The 25,770-nt window shown below is 45.2% G+C and overlaps 2 protein-coding genes across 4 annotated transcripts; one reads left to right on the plus strand and one right to left on the minus strand.

Annotated features, from left to right (window-relative positions):
• Positions 1–1,569: 1,569 nt before the first annotated feature.
• On the plus strand, positions 1,570–19,511 carry ANKRD66 (ankyrin repeat domain 66). 3 transcript variants are annotated; one of them, XR_006577772.1, is made up of 4 exons: positions 1,570–2,091; positions 6,387–6,615; positions 13,316–13,587; positions 19,465–19,511. XR_006577772.1 is itself a non-coding variant. In XM_045008754.1 (3 exons), the coding sequence occupies exons 1-3, from the start codon at positions 1,953–1,955 to the stop codon at positions 13,494–13,496; spliced, it is 549 nt and encodes a 182-aa protein (XP_044864689.1). In that variant the 5' UTR covers positions 1,570–1,952; the 3' UTR covers positions 13,497–14,352. The 3 variants fall into 3 exon arrangements, 2 of the variants coding, with proteins under 2 accessions (XP_044864689.1, XP_044864690.1); XM_045008754.1 differs by lacking the exon at positions 19,465–19,511 and having other exon boundaries at positions 13,316–14,352; XM_045008755.1 differs by lacking the exons at positions 13,316–13,587; positions 19,465–19,511 and adding an exon at positions 8,081–8,955.
• Positions 19,512–22,562: 3,051 nt separating this feature from the next.
• Positions 22,563–23,570, minus strand: LOC123366114 (taste receptor type 2 member 40-like). The gene has a single exon (XM_045009246.1). The coding sequence runs from the start codon at positions 23,568–23,570 to the stop codon at positions 22,563–22,565; it is 1,008 nt and encodes a 335-aa protein (XP_044865181.1).
• Positions 23,571–25,770: the final 2,200 nt, after the last annotated feature.

The raw sequence follows: 25,770 nt of genomic DNA on the forward strand, positions 1-25,770 counted from the left end.
AGGTCCACCGGAGCCGCCTGCCACCCTCCCAGCGACCGGCAGAGCGCCCCCCACGGCATGCCGCCCCAAGCAGACGCTTGGCGTGCTGGGGCCTGGAGCTGCCCCTGGGGGGAGGGCAGGGTTGATACACATTGTATCTGAGCTGTCCAGCCTGTGTTCTTTCTGTGCCTGCCTGGACTAGCTGCCTCACTCAGCTCAACTGGCTCTTCTCCCTAGTGAGGCTTTGTGCCAGGAGGGGTGAACGGCACCCTTTGCATTACAGGAGACGATCCCTTTACCCCTTTTGCTTGTGCTATGCTTGTAGACCCTGTGCATCTATTACAGTAAAACCTGCATCAATCTCCCAAGCGTGGCTCCTCGCTCCCCTGTTTGGTAAGAGATTTACTTGGAAGAAGGGAGAGCTTTCCTTAGCAATGATCCTTCCAGCTGAGTACATCACTGGAGGAAATACCCAGTGTTCCTAGAAGAGCTAGTTTTGTTTTCTGGGGATGCTCATAATTTGTCAGCAAAGCAGCCACTTAAGTGATCTCCTAACACAGTGAGGGACCCAAAGTGGGATAACACACATTGCACAGGCCTCACACCCAGTTGGATTCATAGGATAGTGCCTGTGCTGTGGACAGGGGCAGCTCTAGGATTTGCGCCGCCCCAAGCAGGGCGGCACACCGCGGGGGGCGCTCTGGTGGTCGCCGGCCCCGCGGCTCCGGGGACCTCCTGCAGACGTGCCTGCAGAGAGTCCGCTGGTCCCACGGCTCCAGTGGACCTCCCGCAAGCATGCCTGCGGATGCTCCACCGAAGCCGCGAGACCAGCGGCCCCTCCGCAGGCACGTCTGCGGGAGGTCCACCGGAGCCACAGGACCAGCGGCCCCTCTGCAGGCATGCCTGCGGGAGGTCCACCGGAGCCACGGGACCAGCAGCCCCTCCGCAGGCACGTCTGCGGGAGGTCCACCGAAGCCGCGGGACCAGCGGCCCCTCCGCAGGCACGTCTGCGGGAGGTCCACCGGAGCCACGGGACCAGCGGCCCCTCTGCAGGCATACCTGCGGGAGGTCCACCGGAGCCACTTGCCGCCCTCCCGTGGGATGCCGCCCCAAGCGCGCGCTTGGCGCGCTGGGGTCTGGAGCTGGCCCTGGCTGTGGAATAGCCTCAAGGCTCCTGCACAAATGCAGAGCATGCCCCTGGGGGAGAACAGCATTATATTTTTTTTATAAAGGTAATAATTGGAGATATACCAATCTCCTAGAACTGGAAGGGACCTTGAAAGGTCATCGAGTCCAGCCCCCTGCCTTCACTAGCAGGACCAATTTTTGCCCCAGATCCCTAAGTGGCCCCCTCAAGGATTGAACTCACAACCCTGGGTTTAGCAGGCCAATGCAAGAAATGCCCAGAAAAACATGGGAAATATCTGAGCAGTAACGTCTTTTCTTTAAAAAAAAAAAACCAAACCCAAATCCGTATAATAAGCCTGTAGCTTTAACAAGGGAGGAGCCAGTTTCCATGGTAAATAAGTAACAACAGACTTGGAGGCCAGTGTGTGTCCTGAGCTGGCAGATCTTCAGCGACATCTTTGAGAAATACACTCTGGTTTTATCTGTGGTTTTCTTTATTTACTGAATTGCACTTTGTAACAGATTTCCCTGAACTCAGAGACTAAATACCTAGCAAACATCACCAGCAGACTGTAATCAGTGATTGGTTTAAGTTCAATTAACTGTGGATGTTAATTTTCTTCCTTTCTTTTTGTCTCTCTGCCTTTCTTGTTTTGGCCTTCGATAATAGCTTGCTACAGATGGTTAATGTCTGAATGTTCAGTGTGGACACTGCCTAATCCTTTCAAATTGTCTCTTGGGCGGAGGCTTTCTGAGCCCCAGTTACTGAAAACGGCTATAGAAAGCTTGTGCATGAAGTTGTTGTTTTGTTGTTCTTGTACCAGGGGTTGTTAGAACGGTGCAACATGACAGAGCTTCATGAAGCTGTAGCTCTGGGCAATTACGATTTAGTGAATGAGCTTCTAAAAAAAGGGCTTTGTGATGTGAATTACAAAGATACGGACTGGAATGACAGGACACCACTACACTGGGCTGCTGCTAAAGGTAAGAGGGCCCTGTACTCAGTAGCCCACGTAGATCCTGACATTGAAGTTACAGAAGATAGTGCTGCTTTTTATTATACTACACTATGCAGCATAGGTGCTGGAACTAGGGATGCTGCCGCACCCCCTGGCTTGAAGTAGTTTCCATCATATACAGGGTTTACAGTTTGGTTCAATGGCTCTCAGCACCCCCACTATACAAATTGTTCTAGCACCACAGCTGTGCAGGCTGTTAATGGGGTTATGCAGCATACCGATATTTACACTGAGAGGTTCTGAGTCTTCTGTCCTTGCCCAAGCAGACAAAATATTGAATTAAAAGGGAATTTTGCCTGAAAAAGAACTTGTGGGATTGGACCCCAAGTGATCATTTCTTGTCTATATAAAGTTTGATTATTTTAAAGGGATAATGTGTAATTTTTACACACTGTGTACATATAAGGGCCCTGTTTCTTCCCTCACTTTGATTTCACACTGGAATAGCTGCATTGACTTGAGTGGAGTTATTCCTGATTTACACCTGTGTGAAAGGGGAATCAATGTGTAGACACAATGGGCATTTAGGAAAAGCAGATTGAGCACAGTAACTACACAGTGATTTAAAATCGTCCCACCTTTATTTTTAGTGTTGAATTTTTCAAATCAGCAGTGCAGGACTAGATCCTGCCTTCAGCTGACGTTTTGTGTTTTAGCATCAGGACTATTTATTGAGGCCCAACCAGGTATGAGCCCTAGAAGGCAGTGGGTGGAACTGTGTGGATGTAACCAAGGACTTAATTTGAAAAGAAAATGGTTTGTATGTGGGTCACTGAGAGCTTAATTTAGCCTGCAGAATCTTTACAACAGGTGACAGTGCATGAGAAGGAAATAATCCATCTTGACCCTCAGATCCCAGGTTGAATTTACAGGGCAATTAATGAGGGGGAAAACAAACATCTTTTTACTTGCATAGGAACTGAAATCACCAGACAGGATTGGTGACTTTTGTTGTTTCAGTCATTATTAATTCATTTTTCATTGCCACTGGACTTTCCCTGAGATGTTCCCAGATGGAATGAAATGAAATATTACACATTCAGAACAAATAATTACCTTGTTACAGGGGCTATGGGCCTGATCTAAAGCCATTTGAAATCCAGGAAAAAGGCTTCCCTTGACTTCAGTGGCCCTTGGATCAGTGACCCTTAACCCTTTGCCCTTATAAAAGTTAGGAAGCTTGGGGAAGTGCCAACAAAGTCTTATGCAAGAGGGATACGATTAAACTTATATTAATTGGTGTGCACTAAAAATATACTGCACAAAAGCAGTGACGAGTTCGGGTTGCTCGAAGCACCCTTGATCCCAATTTATGTGATATCCCTTTGTAAGACATGTAATGAGTTTTATCTCTGTTGTTAACTCCCTAATTACCTGCCTAAGAGCCTTACGCATGATGTGCAGAGAGTGCCAGCTGGCAGTGGCATATCAGTGCCGTCTCTAGTTTATGTAAGCGATGCCTACTTAGTGTGCCCCTCTGTTCCCCTCTAGTGGTGGCTAGACCGGCTGGAGACTGATGAGCCTGCTACATCCTTGGCTCAGAGAGCTGGATCTTTTAGCTCAGGCCGTTGAGCCTTATGTATTAAGATCCATAGGTCTGATCCCTGCTGTTGATGACCCAACCTGGAGCATCAGCGTTACACTTACAGTCTAAGGGCCTGATCCTGCAAGTTGCTGAGCATCTCCTGCAGTTACCTAGTGCCCTCAACTCTCATTAGCTTCAGCAGGGATTAAGGGCACCCAGCAGCTTGCTGCGGGTGCTCAGCACGCTGCAGGATTGGGACCTACGTTAGAATATGCGATTATATGAAACCCTAGGATTGGGGGTAGCTGAGGAGGTCATGTGATAAAAGGTTAAATGAAATCTATGAGTTTGGAAGGGTGGGGAACAAAGTGATATCTCACTGTGGCAGGTTAATGATAGTTGGGTATAAAAGGTTAAGTTATTGATATTGGGCCGGTTCTCAGCTAACGTAAACTGGCATAGCTCCATTGATTTCAATAGAGGTTCCGGTCCATTGTGTATTGTATTGTGTCACAATAGTATACAAAATGCTAACCCCCTGCAACCAGCACACACAATCTAAACACCCTACATCCAGCTCTTCAAAGCGTTAAACATCAATATAAAATTTCCCTCAATATTTTTCATTGACCTGGATGGACAGTTTCACACGCTGTGCAGCCCAGGGCTGTGCTTTGTGTTCATGTCCGAACTCAGCCAGGTTTTCTCCCTCAGCATTTCAGGGAAAGAAATCATGTGTAAGCGTGGATGGAATACAAAGCTGAGAACAAGCTGGAAGGACAGGTTTTTGCACAGAAAAATCTATGTCTTTCCAACTCCCACCCAAGCCTCCCTCCCTCCCTCCCCAAACTAAAAAAAATCTGTGAGTCAGATCCTGAGGTCTTTACTCTGTTCTTACTCAGCCTTCAGCCTGGCAAAACTCCCTTTGGAATCAATGGAATAACGAGTAAGGACCTATTTATTTCTATGCTAGAGCCATATTTGGTAGGCTTCGCAGACTTGCACTTCTGTCCCCCATAACCTGTCTCCAATGTCTTTTTGCCTTCCTCATTGCCTTTCAGTGCCCTGTCTCCGCTCCATTTCTCTTTTTTTTTCTCTTCCTCTCGCTTGTCTGTCTTTGTGTAGCATCTATCTGCACTGCTTTCTGGTCAGCCACTAGGGCACTCTAGGAATTGAGTGAAACTCTCTGCGGTTTCTTTCTTCCCATGATCACTGCTGGACAGGATATTGCTGAGAGATGTAGTTTTTCTGTTATTGACTAATGTCACCTGGGATGGATGAAGACTTGGTGAAATATAAAGAGTTAATGACTACAATACAGTGGTCTGTGGTTAAATATTCTGCAGATGAGCAGGGTCCCGACTGGGAGGCAAGTTAACATGGCACAGAGATGGTATATAAGGGCTATTGTGGGTGAATTTTGAACTTGGTGTTTTACTTATCTGTGCTACAGTGTTTGTTGTACTGGGCTGCTCAAAAATGTGCGTGTATTTCCAGGTAAGGCCATAGAACAAGGTAAGTCTCAAAGGTGTTTGTTTACACAGCAGAAATAAAAATGCATCAGCGAATCTCAGAGCTGAGATCAACTGACTCGGGCTCCCGGGGCTTGTGCTGTGGGGTTAGACAGAGCAGTGCAGTTGGTTGGGCTTCGGCTGGAGCAGGACTCCAAGACCATCCCTCCTCGCTGGGTTCCAGAGCCCAGGTTCCAGCCTGATTCTGAATGTCTGCACAGCTATTTTTAGCCTCACAGCTGACCCAGGTCAGCCATGACTGTGCCATGGGTCATTTATCCCTGTGTAGAGATACCCTGAGACTCTTTGCTGAGGGTTGTTTTTTTTTTTTTGCTGTGTAGATGTACCCTGATTGGCTTATCCATCTCCCAGGCAGGGCCGGCTCCAAGCACCAGCGAACGAAGCAGGTGGTTGAGGCGGCCAATGGGAAGGGGTGGGACCTCTGGGTCTTTGGTGGCGGGTCCCTCGGTCTCTCTCGGACCAAAGGACCCACTGCCAAATTGCCACCAAGAAATGAAGTGGTGGCAGGGTTTTTTTCCCTTTCGCCGCTTGGGGCGGCAAAAAAGCCTAAGCCGGCCCTGCTCTCATGAAGTCTGGACAAAGAGACTGGGGATCTGGTTATTTTTTAAAAGGTATTAAAAATATAGATTTTAATGTTGCTTGTGTGAGTCCCTAGTGATTTAAAAAAAATATATCCATGTCCTAAAAAGAAAATCACAAGAGTCTGATTTGCAAGTGCGGGAAACGCAGCAACGACCAATCCACAGCCATAAACCATGGCCACCCCAGCTGAAGCTCATACATGCATTCGGAGCATCCAACTGCTGAGATTTGAATTCCTGTAGCCCAGGTGCTCGAGGACAAGCTCTGCCTAACTAGAGGGAATATGTAATATACCGTATACCACATGTGTGGATATGAACCTCAGGACCATTGTCTGGATGGAAGGTCAGACCCAATCAGCTGATTGTGGCTATTTTCTGTCTACAGAGGTTATAAGACCTAAGACTAGTTCAGCTAGCAGAGCATCAGCACAAGTGGTAGAGGTTTGTGCGTGTGGGAACCAGAGTTCCTAAGTATGCGCTGTTTAGCTGGTGACGTCACTGCCCTGCTTGTTGTCCGTGGACGCCAATTCTTTACACTGCCATATAGTTTATAGAACATCTTGATTATTGCACCTTTGAACCATTTTTTTTCTTCCTGTGTTTTCTGCATATCTACAAGGGCAATCGGAGCTGATAAAGCTACTTGTGCAGCATGGCGCTCGCCTTTGCTTGAGAACTGATGTGGGTTGGACTCCAGCTCATTTTGCGGCTGAGTCAGGAAGACTAGGTGTGCTAAGGACTCTTCATTTTTTGCATGCCGCCATCGATGCAGCAGATCTCTATGGGGACACTCCGAGAAGGATTGCAGAAATCTATGGCCACAAAGACTGCGCGAAGTTCTTAGAAATGTAAGTAGTGGCAGAATTCTGCAAACAGCCGCAGTAAATGAAGTGGAAGCCAGTGAAGGTGAAATTCACTCCTGTAGAGGGCCAGCGCAGTGGCCTATGCACGACTCGCATTTCAAGCTAAACCCTGTGCAAGCCCTAGGGTTTAAGTGGCATATAAATGTGCTTAGGCCTTCTGCTGGGCTTCTGCACAGGAGTGAGCAAATGGAAAGACCTTTGTTGATTTCAGTGAATCCACTGAGCCACTTATCTTAAGTGGCTTGCTGCCCCTGAGCAGCACGTCATCATTTTCCATCTTTTCAAAGTATTCTGGCTATAGGTCCAGGGTTCCTAAAGAGTTAAGCACCCAGGAGCTCCCCTTAAGGCACATAAATAAGTGGCTTGAATTTTAAATGTTCTATGACTATTTAAGCTCTGAAATGAAGTGGCCAGATTTTCAAGAGAGAATAAACAGGAGCTTCTGGGTACTGAGCCCTTGTGAAAATCTGGCCGCTTCACAGTGGTGCTTACAGGGGAGCTGAGCTCTTCAGAAAACTATGGGTATGTCTCCGCTGCAATAAAACACCCATGGCTGGCCTGTCTCAGCTGACGTGGGCTTGTGGGGCAATTAAATTGAAGTGTAGATGTCCAGGCTTGGGCTGGAGCCCACAGTCTGGGATCCCAGGAGAGGGAGGGTCCCAAAGCCCGGTTTCCTGCCTGAGTCCAAATGTCTGCACTGCAATTTTATAGCCCCGCAGCCTGAGCCTGCATCAGCTGACACAGGCCAGCGGTGGGTCCTTTATTACAGTGTAGACGTATCCATAGTTCCCACTTCTAGGCTGATGAGCTACAGCTGTATCCTGGTTCTGTGATGGGAGAAATGGAAAGCAGCCTCACCAGCTTTCTTCAGTTGGTGCTGTCACTGCTACGCAGTTTTCTTGTGAGCGAATAGTAGGACTGTGAGGCTTTTATGTTTATTTTTCAAAACAAACTAGAATACTCTAGGCCGTCCAATTTACACAAACCAGTTCCTGCTTTCTGGGTCTAAACCCAAGAAATCCCAGCTGCTGCCTTGGAAGGCAGAAGGGAGAGTTAACTCGTGCGGAGCTGGCCAGAGAGTGACAATTTAATTCTGCGTAGATTTTTGAGATTTCGAAATTTCGTGTCTTTCCACATTTCCGATGAAAAAGCATTTTGTGGAAAATGTTCCAACCAGCTCTATTGTCTCATAGCTACCTCAAGCATTTACCATTGCATCCGTAAGGTTTCTCACTAGCAAGTCTTTGAATGCTGAATGGGTTGCTAGGCCTCTTTTCCTTCACTCTTCACAAACATTCATGCCACTGAGATTATGTTCCCACAGAAATTTGAGGGGGTTGGTTGTTCGTCATATGACTACCCATAGTCACATGCAAAAGCGGGGTATTCGTGCATAAAGAGGACTATTTGTTATTTGCTCTTCACCATTTTTGGTTTTATTTTTTAAAAGCCTCAGATATCCATTGAGGAAACTGAAAGAATTGTGTGACCTGGGTGACCAATTGCACAGCATGAACACTGAATAAGTAAAGTGAACAGCCCTTTGGCAGAACACTGTTCATCCAAGCTAACTGGTTAATGCTTAGAAATCACAGTTACTCTGGTAGCAATCAGGATTGGTTCACAAATAATTTGCAAAAGAAGGGATAAGTCAAATAAATTCTTTATTCAGGATAAAAAACAGTTCTACTTCTAATTGCAGGCAAAAAATAATATATTCAAGAAACATGTACACCACCACCACTGCACTAACTATATGCAACTATGAAATTAGAGCACATATCCTTAATTTTTTCCTGCTTAATATTCAAACAAAAATGTACCCATTCAAATTTAGCCAGATCTGTCACGTCAGTATGCTATTATGTAAGTTTTCACTGTTTCTCACCTTTGGAATACAATTATTTACACTGTTAAAAGCTATCATTTAGAATTACACATGTAATTTCCACACTCAACTGACCCAACAGGCCATTTGTCTGTTTGCTATGTTGATCATATGTGTTTGCTTGTGGTGAAAATTAGTGTTGACTTCAATGGAGTTATGCCAATTTACACTAGCTGCTGGAAATGGGCCATGATTCTAACTGGAATCTGAACAAAACATTTTCTTTGGCTTTACTAGCTTAGTTAGATCTCAAAGATACACTACAACTGTACTTGGAATAGCTGATTTCACCCAAATTGTATCCTAGAATGAGATGAAGAGCCAGTGGCACCATTACTAAAGGGAGGATATGTCTCAGACCACTGGTCTGTTCCAATAGTGCAGGTTCCATGTTGTGAAACTAGCTGCCAAACTTTCTGCTCGGATTTTCAGGTACAATAAGGGCCCTGTGACAGGGTGCTAAGCAGAAAACTGCTTAGCCAACCCTCTCTCACTCCAGCTCAAATTAAGAGAGATGAATTGGAGCTAGGGTGAAAAAGTGTGAAAAATTGGGACCAGGGGGGTGGGGGGTAATAGGAGCCTAGATAACAAAAAGACCCCAAAATCGGGACTGTCCCAATAAAATCAGGACATCTGGTCACCCTAATTGGAGCTGGGTAGTCCACCTCCAGAGCTGGCTCCAGGCACCAGCGCAGCAAGCAGGTGCTTGAGGCGGCCAACGGAAAGGGGCGGCACGTCCGGCTCTTCGGCGGCAATTCGGCGGCGAGTCCCTCAGTCCCTCTAGGAGGGAAGGACCAGCCGCTGAATTGCCACGGAAGAATGAAGTGGCAGTGGTAGAGCTCTCGTCGAAGTGCTGCCAGTCGTGGCTTCTTTTTTTTGCCGCTTGGGGCGGTGAAAACGCTGAAGCCGGCCCTGACCACCTGTCCCTGATTGGGGAAGCTTGAACAGCTGCTGTCTCATCAGGATGGGGCTGGCTAAGAGTCCCAGGGGAAGGAAGCCAGGGGGGAGCTGGAAAGAGGAAAGCTGCAGGAGAGGAAACGCAGTGAGGGGAAGCAGAGAGAGAGAGAGAGCTTTCCCCCTCTCTCCTGCCGGTGGACTGCATGGTGGAAAGGTGGTAGGAGCACAACCTATAAATAAAAGCACCAGGTGGGCACTGCACTGCACTGCACCAAAAGGTCTCTGTGTGACTTTCTCAGCCCAGCAGGGGCAGGAGCCAGGAGGGCCCTGCAGGGATGCTGCTACATGCCCTTTCCACCCCAGAGTTGTGTAAAGGGGACTTAGTGTAAATGAAAGCCAGGCACTCCATATTTCATTCATATTTAATTACTGGAGTAAAAGTTTTAATAAACAACACCATTATTAATAGTCAAAGCACATTAACATGAGTTATGAAGCAAAGTAATATATCATGTAACACCCAGGAGCCTTCAGACAAATAAAACATGTTACAATGTCAAAACTATTCTGAAACAAACTGTTTTTAAAAATAAAACCCTTTGGGCTAGATCATATGCTGGTGATTCAGGACAGACAATGGAGCTGACAAGTGCCAAGGCCTTCTCTGGTGATGTGACATCCCCCCTCTCAAGCTGGAGTATGGGGTGACAACAGCAATTGCAGCTTCAGCTCCAGTTTCGTGAGACAGTCAGGCAGCTGACGCAGAACCCAGGCAGTTTTAATGCAGGTCCTGAGAACCCGCTACATTTCACCGGTGTGAGAGGCAGGCCTAGATTTTTGATTAAATACATATTTTAAAAGAGAAATTTACTTTCCAACTCACAGCCCATCAGTTTGTCCCCTGGTCCCTCTCTTGCTCGCAGGAACTACAGCGTTCTCTCCCTGACTCAACCCTCTGGCCAGGCCACTAGTGGGGTTTCCCCTTTGGTTCTTTGTTCTCCAGCCATCTCAGGCAGTCTTCTGCTTCACTGCCTCACGGTGCCACTCCCACAGTGGCTGGCAGGGGAACATGGGCCCACCCTCTACTCCGGATTCCAGCTCATTCCCTGAACCTTGCTGTCTTTCCCTAAGCTACTTCCATACCTCCTGGCCTTTCCCACCCCTTTGCGTTTGCCAGTCTCCCTCCTCCCTGGGAATAACTCAGCCCAAACACTCCTCCCTTCCCCCAAGGAGTGACTGCATTTTTTCCCCTGCTGCCCCCTCTGCTTCCTGTTTTCTGGTCTTTTGTATCAGCCCAACCTGTCCCTTGCTGGTGAGCTTCTCTCTAGTTAGCTGCCTCCAGCCTAAAGCTCCCTTGTTTGCAGCCTAATTAGCTGATTGGGCCCTCCTGACCTAACCCAGCTCTTGCAGGGCCAGTGTGGGGTCCACACCCCATCACAGAAGGACGTTAAGCTTTTCACTTCTTGAATGGGGGCTCCTGAAACTGGCTTACCTGTTTTGCATCTGCCAGGTGTGACTCCAGAGAGAGAGAAGAAGAAGAGGAGGGGAGAAATGATGAATGTGGCAAAAGCCACAGCAAATCCAATGCCACGGAAAAGAAAAACAAATTTGTCTCCGAGATCAAGTCTTTCATAGTGTTATTTTCTGAGAGACTGGGAACAGAATAATTACATTGCATTTTGTAGATGTCACAGAAGAAAGGGATGCTGATGACTAAGGATAAAAACATAAGCATGAGGCGCCACCAGGCTATCAGCTTGGAGATTTGCAGGTTTAGGTGGATGAAGAAAGGGAGCTGAAATCTGCAACTCTGACATGGTAAAAGACCAATAAACAGGCTGCCCAGAGGATGGGAGAGCTTAGAAATCAGCTGACAGCTGTGAATGCTCGTTATGCGTTGGTCCTAGGATAGACGCTAGCAGAGAATGCCATATAGAAAACCCTTAGCATTGCTGTGCACAAGAAGCAAAACCTGGAGATCCCCAGAATGGTCAAGATCTTATCACCTGAGTTCAGGCCTCTCTTTTTTGACAGCCACAATGAATTTAGCCAAAAGCCAACAACTGCCTCACTTCTTAGAAACGCCAGGAAACTGACAGTGGATGGGGGAAAATTACAGCTTTGGGAACATTACAACTCTTGCCTCCTATTGTACACAAGTTCTGTCCCAGAGGTCAAAGGTTTCCATGCAGCGCTGTGTTAGAATCTGGGCAACAGATGCGCTGCCCTTCTCTCTGTATGTCACACATGCAAAACATGGCTTAATATGGATACGTAAATGGAATTGTTCCTGCTATACTAGGCATGTAAATGTGAGGTGTATTCTGTTACTGAGGGGCCGTGTCACTCCCTGATACTTGCGTGTCATGTGGAGAGTCGTGTACAGAGTTAAAAACAATGTCTGTGTCAGAGGCCTGGGATATTTTCTGGAACAAAAACCCCACAATTTACATCAGTTTTGGTCTGCAGCAGAAATTCCCCATCTTGGATTCTTTTACACCAATTTTACGCCAGTGCCAATGGCTAACCAAGGTGCAGGGAAGCTGAGAACCTGACTCCCTAGTGTGTTTCCATCTCATTTTCAGAGTGCTTAATGTTGAAGCCACAGTTGCTGTTCTATGAGGCCCCTTCCTGGTCAAACTGTCTTGTGTCAACCCTGATGGGCCCTCATCCAGAATGGTGTCCGGAATCCACAGGATCCCTTGAAATCAACAGGAGTTGCAATCATCAGCAAATGCCAGGAGCTGGCCCTTATTATTCTCAATTTTTTGTTATGTATCTAGGTTTTGTCCATGGAAAATCATCAATCTTTTTCTTAAAGATGGATTAATGGTTTAACTATCAGGTCTAAACTCTCAGGAAGTTAAAGGATACTTCCTGCAGGGTAGAGGTAGCCTTTCAGTAGCCACAGTTATTGTGATCACCAGGAAAATTATCTTGGATACAATAGCCTTACCTCCATTTTGAACATTACAACTATTGGCTGTCATTCTTGAAGAGGTACAGAAGTTTTGTCCCAGAAGAACCACTCTCTCTGCCATGTTTGCTACTGGATTCTGGTTGACATATGCACTACCCTGTGTCTCCATCCCATATACAGAAAACACAGCTTTGAATAGTTAAACAAAATAAAATAAGTGGATATGTTTCTCTTCCTAATTATTCACCTGATTAATGAGGAATGTACATGGCAAGAGTATCCTCTTCATGAGTATCAGTGTCATTCACAGATATTTGCACTTTCATCCAAAGAGCCATGCACAGAAATAAAATATTTTTTTAAATCGTCTTGTAGAAGGACAGATGTTCATGACAGTGCACTAAAGCTAAATGTAAGAAATGCCAGAGATCCTGCTAGCGTACTATGGTAATTTTTCTTTACATTTCTAGTTTAAAATTTGAACTTCTACAACACAGCTTCATTTTTTATAGCATCTTCCATGCAAACTGTATCCCAGAATGCTATTCAGAGTTGCATTAGTGAATAAAGCAGAACAGTATATTTCTAAGAAGAAGTGGGCTTGAGTTGCCAAGTTCAGATCTGGATTTGGATGCAAAATTAAGTTTAGGGTTGTTATGGTTCCAGGTTTGGTTCAGACCACTTTAGAGACACCGCCATCTGCAAAGTGTAGATTGGGACTGAAATGTCTTCAGATTTTGTTGCTGTTCTGATCTGGTGGTTTGGTTCTGAACCATCTCTAGTTCTAAATAATAAGTGATAACAGAAAGAGGGGAAGTGAAGAGACTTAGGCTGGTTATTTTTAACTGAATTTTTGTGTATGACTGGTTTGCAATATTTTACTGTGTTTTGTTGAATGGAAAGTCCACAGCAGTCCTACAAGCATAGTCTAACTGTGCAGTGTGCAATGGTTATGGCGAGGTTTTTTCTTTCTTCTGTAGAGCTGAGGTGGAGTGCAGGGACTACCGTTTGGTGGCAGGATTGAAAGGAATTCAATTGGACCAGACAGATGAAGACTGGGAACTCAAGAAAGAAGAGCTTGAGAAAAATACACCCTGTGCTCAAACGAAGTATACACGCTCTACTCAAAAGAAAAACAGAGGAAAGAATGTGAAACAATAGCGTCTTCAGAGTCCTTTGGACTAGGGAAAGTCACAGAGAGCTAGTCAAGACACTAACAGACCCCAGATACATCTGGAGTATGAAACATATAGTAAGTGTTTGTCTACATGGTGCTTTAGTCCACGTCAGAGGGGTAAATTGTAGTCTGCCCTAGCATGCTGCGTGCTAACTGGCTTGTGTGCGCCCTGCTGGCATGCACCAAAAGGTCTCTGGTGTGCATTACCATAGCCCTGTTTCAGACAGGCCTATGTTAATGTGGGAACTTTCAGGATGCGCCATGAGGGTCCACGTAGGTCAGTTAGTGCATGACACACTAGTGGGGACTAAAATAGACACCCCTCTGGTGTGAATTAAAGAATTGTTTAGAGGAGACCTAAGAGGAAAAGCATACGGTCTGTGCGGTGGGTTGTACATATGGCCATTAATGGGAAGTGGCTAGAAGTAGTGGATCTATCTATCGCGACAAAGTCAATCCTGACAGATAGAGTGGTGGGGGGCAGATAGATCAGCCCTGGGGTGGTGAAGGTCCTGTTCCCTATGAGCTGAAAAAAGGTTACCTCAGGTTAAGGCCAGTTAAAGGCTGCCCGTGACCTTGTGACCCCTTCTGGGGAGAGTGAGGAGGGGAGAGATGAGAGACAGGCTGCAACGGGGTAGTGGCACCACCAGAAAGGAAAGGCTTGGTGGAAGGCTGTCTCTCCTCCCGATAGGGAAAGGAACTGAGTTAACAGCTGCCTGGGGGAAGGACTGGCAAGGAGGAGCCAGCATAGCAGGGTAACACCAGGGAAAGGGGGCAGGGACACGTATTCCTGTTTGTGTTGTGAGTTTGGGGATTTTTTTTGTTTTTGTTTTTGCTTAAGAGAACTTCTTGGGTCTACCCTGAGGCCTACCATGTAAATAAGGAAAAATAAAACCAGAGTGAAGAGAAAAACCCTCCAGAGTCAGACTGATTTACCCCAGGCCCTGCCACTGAGGCCGATGAGGTGAAGGAGGTACCCTGCAATCCTATCGATCTAATCTAATGATCTATCCTATCTATCTAGGCAAGAGGTTCCAAAATCTGGAGATTTCATGCAAATAGCTTAATACTATAATTCAGTGAATATGCATGATCACATTGACATAAATGACAGGAATGTGCCTCTCCTCCCCATGCTGTGCCTGGGGGGGTGTGGCAGGGAGTGGGGGGAGAACCAGATAGAGACTCCAAATGGTAGAAGCAGAAGCAGCCTTGGCAGAAGGGACAGCCGGCACCAGGCCATCCCTAAGTGTGCCCCTAAACCCAGAACTGTGTAGGGAAGACCCCGACCTTGAGGCATGAGGACCCAGGTGGTGCCTGATTCTGAGTAGGAGGATAATTCTCCATCCTGCCCTGGAGTTAGTCATAAGCGGCTACCACTGTGGGTAAGTTTGTTTCATCAAGCTGGGTTTGTGTTCAATCTCATGGGCGGCTCTGGTCAAAGAAGCAACGATGTTAGGACACAGACGGAATGGAAGAGTGAATAATACAGAAAATAGTCTAGTTCCTTCAGGTAAATCAATGGTGTGGCCTCATCTGAAATACTGTGTGCAGTACTGATCTCCCCATCTGAAATAAGATATTGCAGAACTGATGGGGGTTTGGACATGATCAACAGAGATGATGGAGGGACTGGAAAATCTCTAACATGAAAGAGATTGTAAAGATTGGGATTGTTTACTCTAGAAAAGAGAGGAATAAGGTTGGGGGGACATGATAAAAGTATATAAAAAAATGACTGTGCTAGACAATGGACATCAGGAGCTTCTGTTCTCCATGTCTCATAACACACGAACCAGGGGACAGTCAATTCAATTAAAAGGTGAGATATTCCAAACCAATCAAAGGAAATATTTTTCTACAAATCACATCATTAAATTATGGAACTCATTCCCACAGGAAGTTGTTGAGGCCCAGAACTTAGCAAGACTCGGAAAGGGAGTGGCCATTTGTATGGGTATCAAGAATACGCAATGTGCTCATAGCTAATGATAATACCAATGTTGAGGCAGGGATCTCAAACCTCATGCGTTAGCCAATCTCTAAATATTGGAGTGTGTTTGGACTCGAAGCTGGGAGTGTGATTTCCAGCTCGGAAAGAGATGTCCACACTAGCTCTCATCAAGCTACCACACTAAAACAAGAGTGTAGCCACGACAGTGCGAGTGGCGGGACAGGCTGGCCACTACAGGGATGTGCCTGTGGTCTTGGATGGGTAGATACTCAGGGCGGCTCGCCTGCTGCATTGCTGCAGCTACGTTCTATTTTTAGTGCACTAGCTCAGTGAGAGCTGGCTCAGGTATGTCTCCTCCAGCTGGGAATCACACCCCCAGCTCCAAGTGTAGACATACCTTCGCCTCTCACAGGATCCCAGAGCCTGGGTGCCACCCTGAGTCAGAATGTCTACACAGCAGTTAATCAGCCCCATAGCCTGAGCCCTGCGAGCCCAAGTCAGCTGACATGGGCCAGCTGTGGGTGTTCAATTGCAGTGTAGACATCCCCTCAGAGACTAGGGTGAGACCTAACGTGGAGGGCAGATTATCCCACATCTGTCAGCTGCATGGTTCTTATGCCTTCTACTGAAGCTTCTTGTTCTGGCGTCTGTTGGAGGCAGGATACTGGAGCAGTCCTGAGCATGTATGGCAATTCCTACGTTCCTGAACAAGCACAGTACTGAAGTTATAGTCAACTGCTAAATAGGAAGGCGCTTGGAACCTTAAACTTAGCATCCGATCCTGCTGCCAATTATGTCCCTGGCAAAATTCCTCATTGACTTCAAAGGCAGCAGGATCTAGCTCAAAGAATGTTTCTTTGTTTTGAAAAGTTGCTGTTTTGGGCCTCCTTTAAAATAAATAAGCAAAAAGCGAAATTCTGCCCTTTGAGGCAGAGAGCTGCCAATGGGAGCCACACACACACTGCCCAGGGCAGCGTTTGGACTCTGTTTCTCATAGGACCGACACTGTCTTTATCATAAATGACCCCATCAGCAGAATTTGCACCTAGACTCCCAGGGCGGCTACGGAAGCAAGTTAAGCAGCCACTGCTGCACTGGCAGGGGAGAGATAAAACAGGAATTCCCTCCACCACCACCCAGACCCAGAAGTGTGCATGGGAGACCTCTCTCTCTCTGGGGACCCTAGGACCCAAGCTGTGCCCCTGCCTCAGGGGTTGGCCTTGGGGACAGAAACTGCAGACTGCTGGACACTGAGGCTGGCAGAGCAGTGGCAGAACAGCTTCAGAAGCAACTTAAAGAGGGATCGGGGGGACACTGATGATGCCATCAGAGAGGGTTTACTACAATTTTGACTAGCTTTGTCTTTCCATTTAGCTAATCCCCTCCTTGCTAACGCACTTCCTCAAATTAAAATAAAGAGCACATGGCTGCCATCACGCTGCTTGTATCTCCTATCCCTTTCCTCCATCTTGTGACTGTCTTGTCTATTTAGGTTGTAAGCTCTCTGGGGCAGGGACTGTCTGCAATTTTGTACAGCAGCCAGCACAATGGGGTCCTCTCTTGGTTGGTCCCTATTAGTCACTGTCATAACAAACATGATTCATGAATCTGTGATTCATGACTCCATGCCTCTGAAGAAGTGGGGTTTTTAACCCACAAAAGCTTTTGCCCAAATAAATCTGTTAGGCCTGGTCTACACTGGGGGAGGGGATCGATCTAAGATATGCAACTTCAGCTATGAGAATAGCGTAGCTGGGTGTCGACGTATCTTAGATCGACTTAGATAGACTTACTTCATGTCCTCGGGGCACAGGATCAACGGCCACCACTCCCCTGTCGACTCTGCTTCCGCCTCTCGCCCTGATGCAGTTCCGGAGTCGACAGGGCGCATGTTCGAGGATCGATGTACCGCATCTAGACAAGACGTGATACATCGATCCCCGATAGATTGATCACTACCCACTGATCCAGCAGGTTGTGTAGACATACCCTTAGTCTCTAAGGTGCCACCGGACTCCTCGTTGTTTTTATGATTCATGAAGAGCAGACTAGTTGACTATATATGTATTTATGAAGACTTGGAAAGCCACAGGAGGCAGTTAATAAATGTACTTATAATTATACATCACATACTACTGGGGTGATTTCTGACACTTGTTAGCCAATACATAATGTAAGGCATAGAATACACCCCAGTAAAAGGTATTATGTGCACAGTATTAATACAATGTGTTTGTGTATGTGCATAGACATTATATTAACAACGTATTATGCTCTCTCCCCAATTCTGTTCACCCATGTCAAGTATCCCCCAATACTTTGCAAAACTTAAGTCAGCTTTGGTATTAGAAAATAGGAAGCCTGTCAAAGTCAGGATACATGAATAATATGTCCTTGCACAAGTTGGAATGTACCTCTATGCTCAACTGGTTTGGAATGTAGTATCCGAAACAGAAATAAGTACAGAACAAAAGAACGAGTTAAGGAATATGAGCTGGGGGGCTGGATTTTAGTGACATGTAAAAAGCTTTGTAACCTGTAAAATCGCAGTATAAATATTGCTAGCTGAAATGCATATCTTTAGAGCAACTAGCTGTATACGGTGAACTTGTTGTCAGATAAGAATTGCTTCCTGGAAGGAGGGTATGTATGTCTCTTTTTGTATTGTACTGCTTTGTTTTTTCACAGTAAATTTGGCAAAGTTTTTAGTTATTTGATCTTTTGAACAATTTTTAACAATGAACCGCTAGTGTAGGCAAACAATTAGCTAAACCTTTCAGTCAGTACACCTGAATTGCATTTCTAAGAATGTATCTGTCATCACTAGAGCTCATGGAAAATTCCCCATTGGAACTTTTTTAGGGATGAAAATGTTTTGGTTCAAATTTTCCATTTTTGATGGGAAAAATTCAAAACAAAAAACCCTTTGTTTTGTTTAAATTTGAAAAAAAAATATTTTTTTTCCTTTTCTCCCCTAGGAACACTCTCACTCTTTCTTCTCCCCTTCCTGTTTTCCAGTGAGGAGGAAAAAGTTAAGCTGTTTTTTACCCACTACTTGCATCCGAAGAAGTGGGTATTCACCCACGAAAGCTCATGCTACAAAACGTCTGTTAGTCTATAAGGTGCCACAGGATTCTTTGCTGCTTCTACAGAACCAGACTAACACGGCTACCCCTCTGATACTTTTTACCCACTGAAATTAAAAGAAAAGAGAGCCCATACTCAAAAGAGTTTGCAATCTATTAACTTTACTTCTGTCCAGCATTGCCAATTTACATCTGTTGGCCCATGAGTCATAAGTTTCCTCAGAGCAAAAATTATTCCTTTTATTTATATATATATATATATAAATATATATATATATATATATATGTGTGTGTGTATATATACAATATATATACACACACATATATTGTATATATATATGTATATATATATATATATATATATATATATGTGTGTGTGTATATATACAAACAGTTCACAGATCTCAGCGATCTCTTAACATCATTGCAATACAATGCATCTTTATTTGGTACACAAACAGCATCCTGAAATGCTTTACAGAGTTAATAACACAATGCCATAAATAATAGCAGAGTGGGACAGCAATTGAAGAGAGATATTTTTCAGCTGAGATATGAAAAGAGACGAAGAGATGAAGGCCACTGCTAGAAGCAGGGGATCTATCTAATCAAGCTAGCACTAGTCTGTTCCAGTATTCCTATGCTGCATAAACCTCTACATGTAATTGACTTGACTGGCGTAACCCTTCTAATAACTATACTGTTAATAATGATAAAAACACTTTAACATAAATTATGAATCAATGGAACTTTAATCAGATAACGTAGTCTATAAAGAAATATAGCACAATGCAGTAGTAAAAGCCATTTTAAAGCAAAATATTATTAATTTAGTAATAATAATAACTAGCTTTTACTTAGATCTCAAAGCACTTTACAAAAGAGGTCAGTATCATTACCCCTATTTTACAGATGGAGAAATTGAGGCACATGGAGGAAAGTGACATGCCCAAGATCCCCCATCAGGCCAGCAGAAGAGCTGGGAATTGAATAGAAGTATGAATCAGAAGGAAGAGGGATAAGTAATGCTTTTCCAAAGATTGATAATCGACCTAAGTTGTGGCCACTTTGCACTTAGCTACTGGCAAAAAGCAGCTCAAGTCTCCATATCCAGTCTTATAGACTCATAGACTTTAAGGCCAGAAGGGTCCATCATCATCATCTACTCTGACCTCCTGCACATTGCTGGCCACAGAACCTCACCCACCCACTCCTGTAATAGACCTGTAACCTCTGACTGAGTTACTAAAGTCCTCAAATCATGGTTTAAAGACTTAAAGTTGCAGAGAATCCACCATTTACATTAGTTTAAACCTGCAACTGACCCATGCCCCAAGCTGCAGACGAAGGTGAAAAAACCCCAGAGTCTCTGCCAATCTGACCCAAGGGGAAATTCCTTTCTGACCCCAAACACGGCGATCAGTTAGACCCTGAGCATGCGGACAACCCCCAGCAGCCAGACATCTGGGAAAAAATTCTCTGTAGTAACTCAGAGCCCTCCCCATCTAATGTCCCATCACCGGCCATTGGAGATATTTGCTGCTGACATTCGCATATCAGGCCAATGCCATTGTAGGCAGTCCCATCATATCATCTCCTCCATAAACTTATGAAGCTCAGTCTTGAAGCCAGTTAAGTTTTTTGTTCCCACTGCTCCCCTTGGAAGGCTGTTCCAGAACTTCACTCCTCCGAAGGTTAAAAACCTTCACTAATTTCAAGCCTATATTTGTTGATGGCCAGTTTATATCCATTTGTTCACATGTTCACATTGATACTTAACTTAAATAAGCCTGCTCTCTCCCTGGTATTTAGCCCTCTGATGTATTTATAGAGAGCAATCATATCTCCCCTCAGCCTTCTTTTGGTTAAGCTAAACAAGCCACACTCTTTGATTCTCCTTTCATAAGGTAAGTTTTCCATTCTTCATATCATCTTACTAGCTCTTCTTTGCACCTGTTTCAGTTTGAATTCATCTTTCTTAAACATGGGAGACCAGAATTGCACGCAATATTCCAAATGAGGTCTCGATGCATTCACAGAATGATCTCTCAATGCAGGCGGATCCTCCACTGGCATAGAGTTATTGTTGCTGGTACTACATGCACCATCCCTTCAACGCATAGGCATGTGGCCAGGGAAATGGGTGAATGGTTGCAGTGTCTCAGCATTCTGGACACTGCTGCTATAAAGTCCATTGGGCTATAGACAACAAGCATAATTTAAAGTAGACCTTCAACTGCTACAATGCCAGGGAACTGTGTCAGCTCAAAGTCAGCCCAGGGGAGTGCAAAGGTAACTTAAAGCTACATTTCCAAGGCTAGTGTGTTTGTTTTGTGCTTTGCTGACACAACTCTGTATCTGAGCCAGTATCTTTAGCAGGGTTTGGTATTCTCACCTGTGAAGCCAAGTTTGCGGGTCTAATTTCTAAGAGAGAAATCTAACATAAACCGCGTTATCTTCCACTGAGTCTCTTAGGCCCTTTTCCTGATTGATGCTGAGCGGCTGCATAATTTATAGAAATCGGGGGGGAGTTGTGGGGTTGCCCAGCACATCTCAGGAGCTGGCTCTAGTTAATCAGCTTTTTTTGGAGTCTAATGGCATGTAAAATCAATAGCCATGCAACCCAGAGATGGATGCATTTTTATGGCACTTTATGTAGTGGTATCACTAGGACCCTACCAAATTCACAGCCATGAAAAACTCATCATGGACCATGAAATCTGGTCTCACAGAAAAAGAAGGAAAAACAGGTAAAGCATATGAAATGTAAAGTATTAAGTGAGGCTTTTTTTTTTTACCAACATCCCTTATTCCCATTCCCTTAGGCCCTAGGCCTGTCTGATCGTCTTTTAGATAGTATTAAAGATGGCAGTAGCTGCCCCTTTTGGGGAAAAGCGATGTTAGTTGAGATGGGCTGGAGCTGTTGTCATTACTGTTGCTAAAATCTGATCCTGTTTCCCTGAAGACAAAACAAGAGCAACAGACACAAAGGGTGAAATAAAAGATCAGCACAGATAGAAAATGCAGCTTCTGTCTCTAGTGCTGCTGCTTTACCTGCAGCCTTGCTGCTGGAGAACCACAGCCCCCCAGCACATGATCTGATCAGCTGCTCCAAGGCTTGTCAGACTTGTACCAGCATCAGACTGTTTAGGGCACTGTTTTAGCTGCCTCTCTGGTCATGGGCTCACGGGAGTGTAGGAAGAGAAGGTGTTGGCTGGCTAAGCCAGACTCTTTCTAGACAAAATGCAAAAGGAAAGAGAAGAAAAAAAAGGTGGGGGAAGGAAAAGGGCACGTGAATGGGAGAGATGGGTGACAGCGGGAACCAAAGTCTTACATTTGAGATGGTGTTTGGGATTTAGCAGGAGCTGGTTGAAGTACTGATGCCATCTGGGTCTCTCTTTCTGGCCAGAACTAGGCAGGACATCTCTCAGGATCAAGGCAGTGAAGGTCCAAAGATGTCACAATAGATCCCAGAAGATAGTGGGGAAGGCGCGGGAAGCTCATTCCCAGCCAGCTAACTTGATTCTTCCCCTGAAGTCTTTTTTCAGGACCTCAAAAGGGAGTGATGGGTGAAATATCCTATCCCCTCATTATTTTCTCCACCATTTAGGTCAAATTTCCAGGACACCTGTTTTGGTCCGTTGATTTCTAGTCCTACACTGCTCTTGTTCATGAGACATGATCTCAACACAGTCCTTGGGTGTTCTTTTTGTCTTAAATTTTTGCTGCTTTGTATAAATAATTTTATGTAATAGGCTGAACTGGACTTTTCTTACATTGGACAATTTAGAGCACTGGACTGTACACAGCAAAAACATGTAAGTTTCATTAGATCAAAGGTGCTTCATAAATGCAAGATAATGTTGAAATACTAAGTACATGAGATGAACAAAATTAAGTGGCCTTCGATCACAGGATCATAAAGATGTACAAATTAGCGATGGAAAAGCCTTATTAAATCACTTAGTCTAGTTCTTGACAATGCTTCATTGTTTTCTGTGATATATTTTCTAGTGAGTTGTCCAGTCCAGCTTCAAAGCAATGGGACTTCCACCACTTCTCTTGGGAAACTGTTTTGCATAACGCATAACTTTAATTAATGTTTCTTTCAGTTTGGGATTGCTCAGAATCAAGATAATGGAATGTACTGATGGACAAGCATCTACAATGATTGTACAGGCAACGCTTGCAGCAGCTGTTTCTTGATATATATTTGTCAACAAGATCAGCAAAGCTATAAAGTTAACAATGTTGATGAGGAAGAAAGACATAATCGCTTTCATTGCTTGAATGTGGGCCTCCACACAGGGGCTCCTGAAACTGCTCGAGTTGTTTTGCATCTGCCGAGTGTGTCTCCAGAGAGAGAACAACAACAGAAAGGCTGAAATGATGAATATGGTGAACGCCATGGAAAATCCAATGCCACAGATAGAAAGTATGTGAGACACAGATGTTTCCACTGTGACATTTTTCACATTGTAACGTCTTTTGAGACTGGAATTGAAATCATTACACTCTATTTTGTAAACAGAATTAAGGAAAGGGAGGCTGCTGAACAAGGATAAAAACACAGAACCCAGGAGCAACCATGGCACCAGCCTGGAGATTTTAAATTTTAGACAGATGAAGAGGGGGTGGCTGAAGTTTGCAATTTTCACACAGTAAAATACACACAAGCAGGCAGCGAACCATTGATTGGAAGAGTTAAAAAACCAGGTAACAGCTCTGAATACTTGGAACACGGAGCTCAGGTAATAGATCTCTGGGTAAAATGTTGAGCAAAAAGTCTGTAACATTGTTTTGAGCAAGAAGCAAAATCTTGAGAATGCCAGGACAGCCAAGATATTATCAGCTGAGGACAGGTATCTCTGCTTGACACGTTCAACACAATTCACGGCCACAATGAAAGAATTTATCCACATCCCGACAAAAGCCTCACATGCTAAGATTACCAGGACAATTATGCTTGATTCAGTGATGTTATCCTCTTTTACAAAGTGACAATCATTGTATCCCATTCTTTAAGAAAGTTCTGGCTCTGAAATAAACATTCATCATGCAACGTTTTACAGTTGGGATGAGGTTGACAGATGCACTATCCTCTTGTCTGTGTATCTCCTATAGACAACACAGCTTTATATAGTTGGGAAAACAAACCCTTCAGAGACGTCTCTTCATAATGAAGCATCTGCTTGACCAGGAATGTAAATGTGTGGAGTATTCTCTTACAATGTATCAGTATCACTCATTAATATTTGCATTTTCATTCTGAAGAGCTGTGTACAGAGTAAAAACAATTTTTAAAATGATCCTTTAGGAGGCCTTCTGTTTACGCCTAAATAATACAAACTAAATAAAACATATACCACATAACCCACTAATATATTACATTTGTGTTCATTAATTTTCTAGTCTGAAATTTGAATGACTTCAGTACATTTACACAGCTGAAAAATAAAGATGTGCATTACTGGAGAAACCAGAGGAATAAATGCATTGCTATTATGAAACAGGGATGGGCCTGAGTTGCTGAGTTCAGATCTGGATTTGGATGTCAATATTCCTAAAAGTTCAAGAGCATTTGAACCCAGGCCTTGGTTCAGCCCATTTAAAAGGCAGCTGGTCAGCTGCAAAGTCCAGATCTGGATTCCAGCGTTTCCAGATTTCAGTGGTGTTTTGATCAGGTGATTTGGTTTTGAACCACCTCTAGTACTAAGTAATAGCAGAAAGAGAGGAAACTGCACAGGTCAGATTTTATTATTTTAAAGTAAAATACTCTGCATGGTCAGTCTGCAGTGTGTTTAGTCTGTTGTAATGAATGAAAAGTTCACCAGGCCTGCCTGGCTTCCCATAGAACCTTGAAACAACTTCCAGGTGCCTATCTTCAAGGTGCTCAAAGTCCTGAACCCCAGTGTATCTAAAAGATTACCTAAGGCTCCGGCGTGAGGACTGCGGTCGACAACTCCACCCTCCTCAGCCTGCCTGCTCGAACACAGAGCAGTGTGTATGTATTAAAAAATCCCTACCGAAACCTTACAAGGCACACATCATTTCCCTCGGTAGGATGAAGATGAGAGAAAGAAGGAACCACACATGACACGTTACTTACTTAGCTGAATGCACAATTGGAAGGCGCTCAGATACTATGGTGATATGGGCTGGCCCATAAACCTATATAGAATTCAATGGCAACAAACTACAATTAACACGGCCTGGGGATATGTCATCCCCTTGCAAAAGGCTGAGTTGAGCAAAACTCAAACTTCAGAAAACCAGGAAATGCCTAGGCAACCTTAGCTCTTCCCTCTTTCAGCAATGCCCCGATATGACCAGTAACATCCCCCCGCTTTACTCTGCCAACCTCACAGTTGCTGAAATGTACAAATTCTTCACCTCCTTTTCCAGCCCAGTCACTCTCACTCACAGGATTCCCTCAAACACTATCAAAGAACAAAACCACAAAGCCACCTCAACAATATGTCCATGCCACCTACCCTCTGTTCTCCTGGAGCTGGCAGTAGCCAATAGGAATTATTTGCATACATGCCAGGTGCAGTCAGTGTGTTAGGTGTGCCTCCACTAGAAGGTGGAGGCAGTGGCTGGCAGAGACAACTCGTACCTGCTGATACTGGGGGGAGGGGGCAGGGGGACATGATGACTCCACGTGTCGCCTCTGGGAGGAACCCTCCAGCCCCACCTCCTTGGGCCAGGGCTGGGGACACAGGAGTGAGGAACATTCTTCTGGGTCAGGCCAAGGAGACCCACAGCACCCCAGTGTCTCCCCGGAGCTCCTGCACCCTCACAGACACCTCAGCAAGGGGAGGGGCGCAGGCAATGTCCCGAGATTGGACTGAGCGGAAGGAACCTGCTCCTGGTGCTTTCCATAGTGACTCCTCAACCCTTCCCGGCCAGAGTTACCTGGGGGGGGGGAGGGGAAGCAGACTCTGTCCTCCTGCTGTGCCTCCGCCCGGCATGTTTCTGGCTTGCTCGGCCCCACTCCTTGGTAGCCAGGCCTGGGCAGGGAGAGGAGGGGATGGGCCAATGCCACTTCCCTAGCTGGGCTTTTCCAGGCAGACGCTGTGCTGCACAGAGGGAGTGACCTGGAGCAGCCACCCTCCCCTTGCTGAAGCCCCAAGCCCCTTCCACTACTTCTACGCCCCTAATACCACTCCCCTACCAAGAAGCATTCACATGCCTCATCTCCCCCCCCAATACTTT

This window comes from Mauremys mutica, chromosome 3 (assembly GCF_020497125.1).
Source record: "Mauremys mutica isolate MM-2020 ecotype Southern chromosome 3, ASM2049712v1, whole genome shotgun sequence".
In the NCBI taxonomy this organism is placed as follows: domain Eukaryota; kingdom Metazoa; phylum Chordata; order Testudines; family Geoemydidae; genus Mauremys; species Mauremys mutica.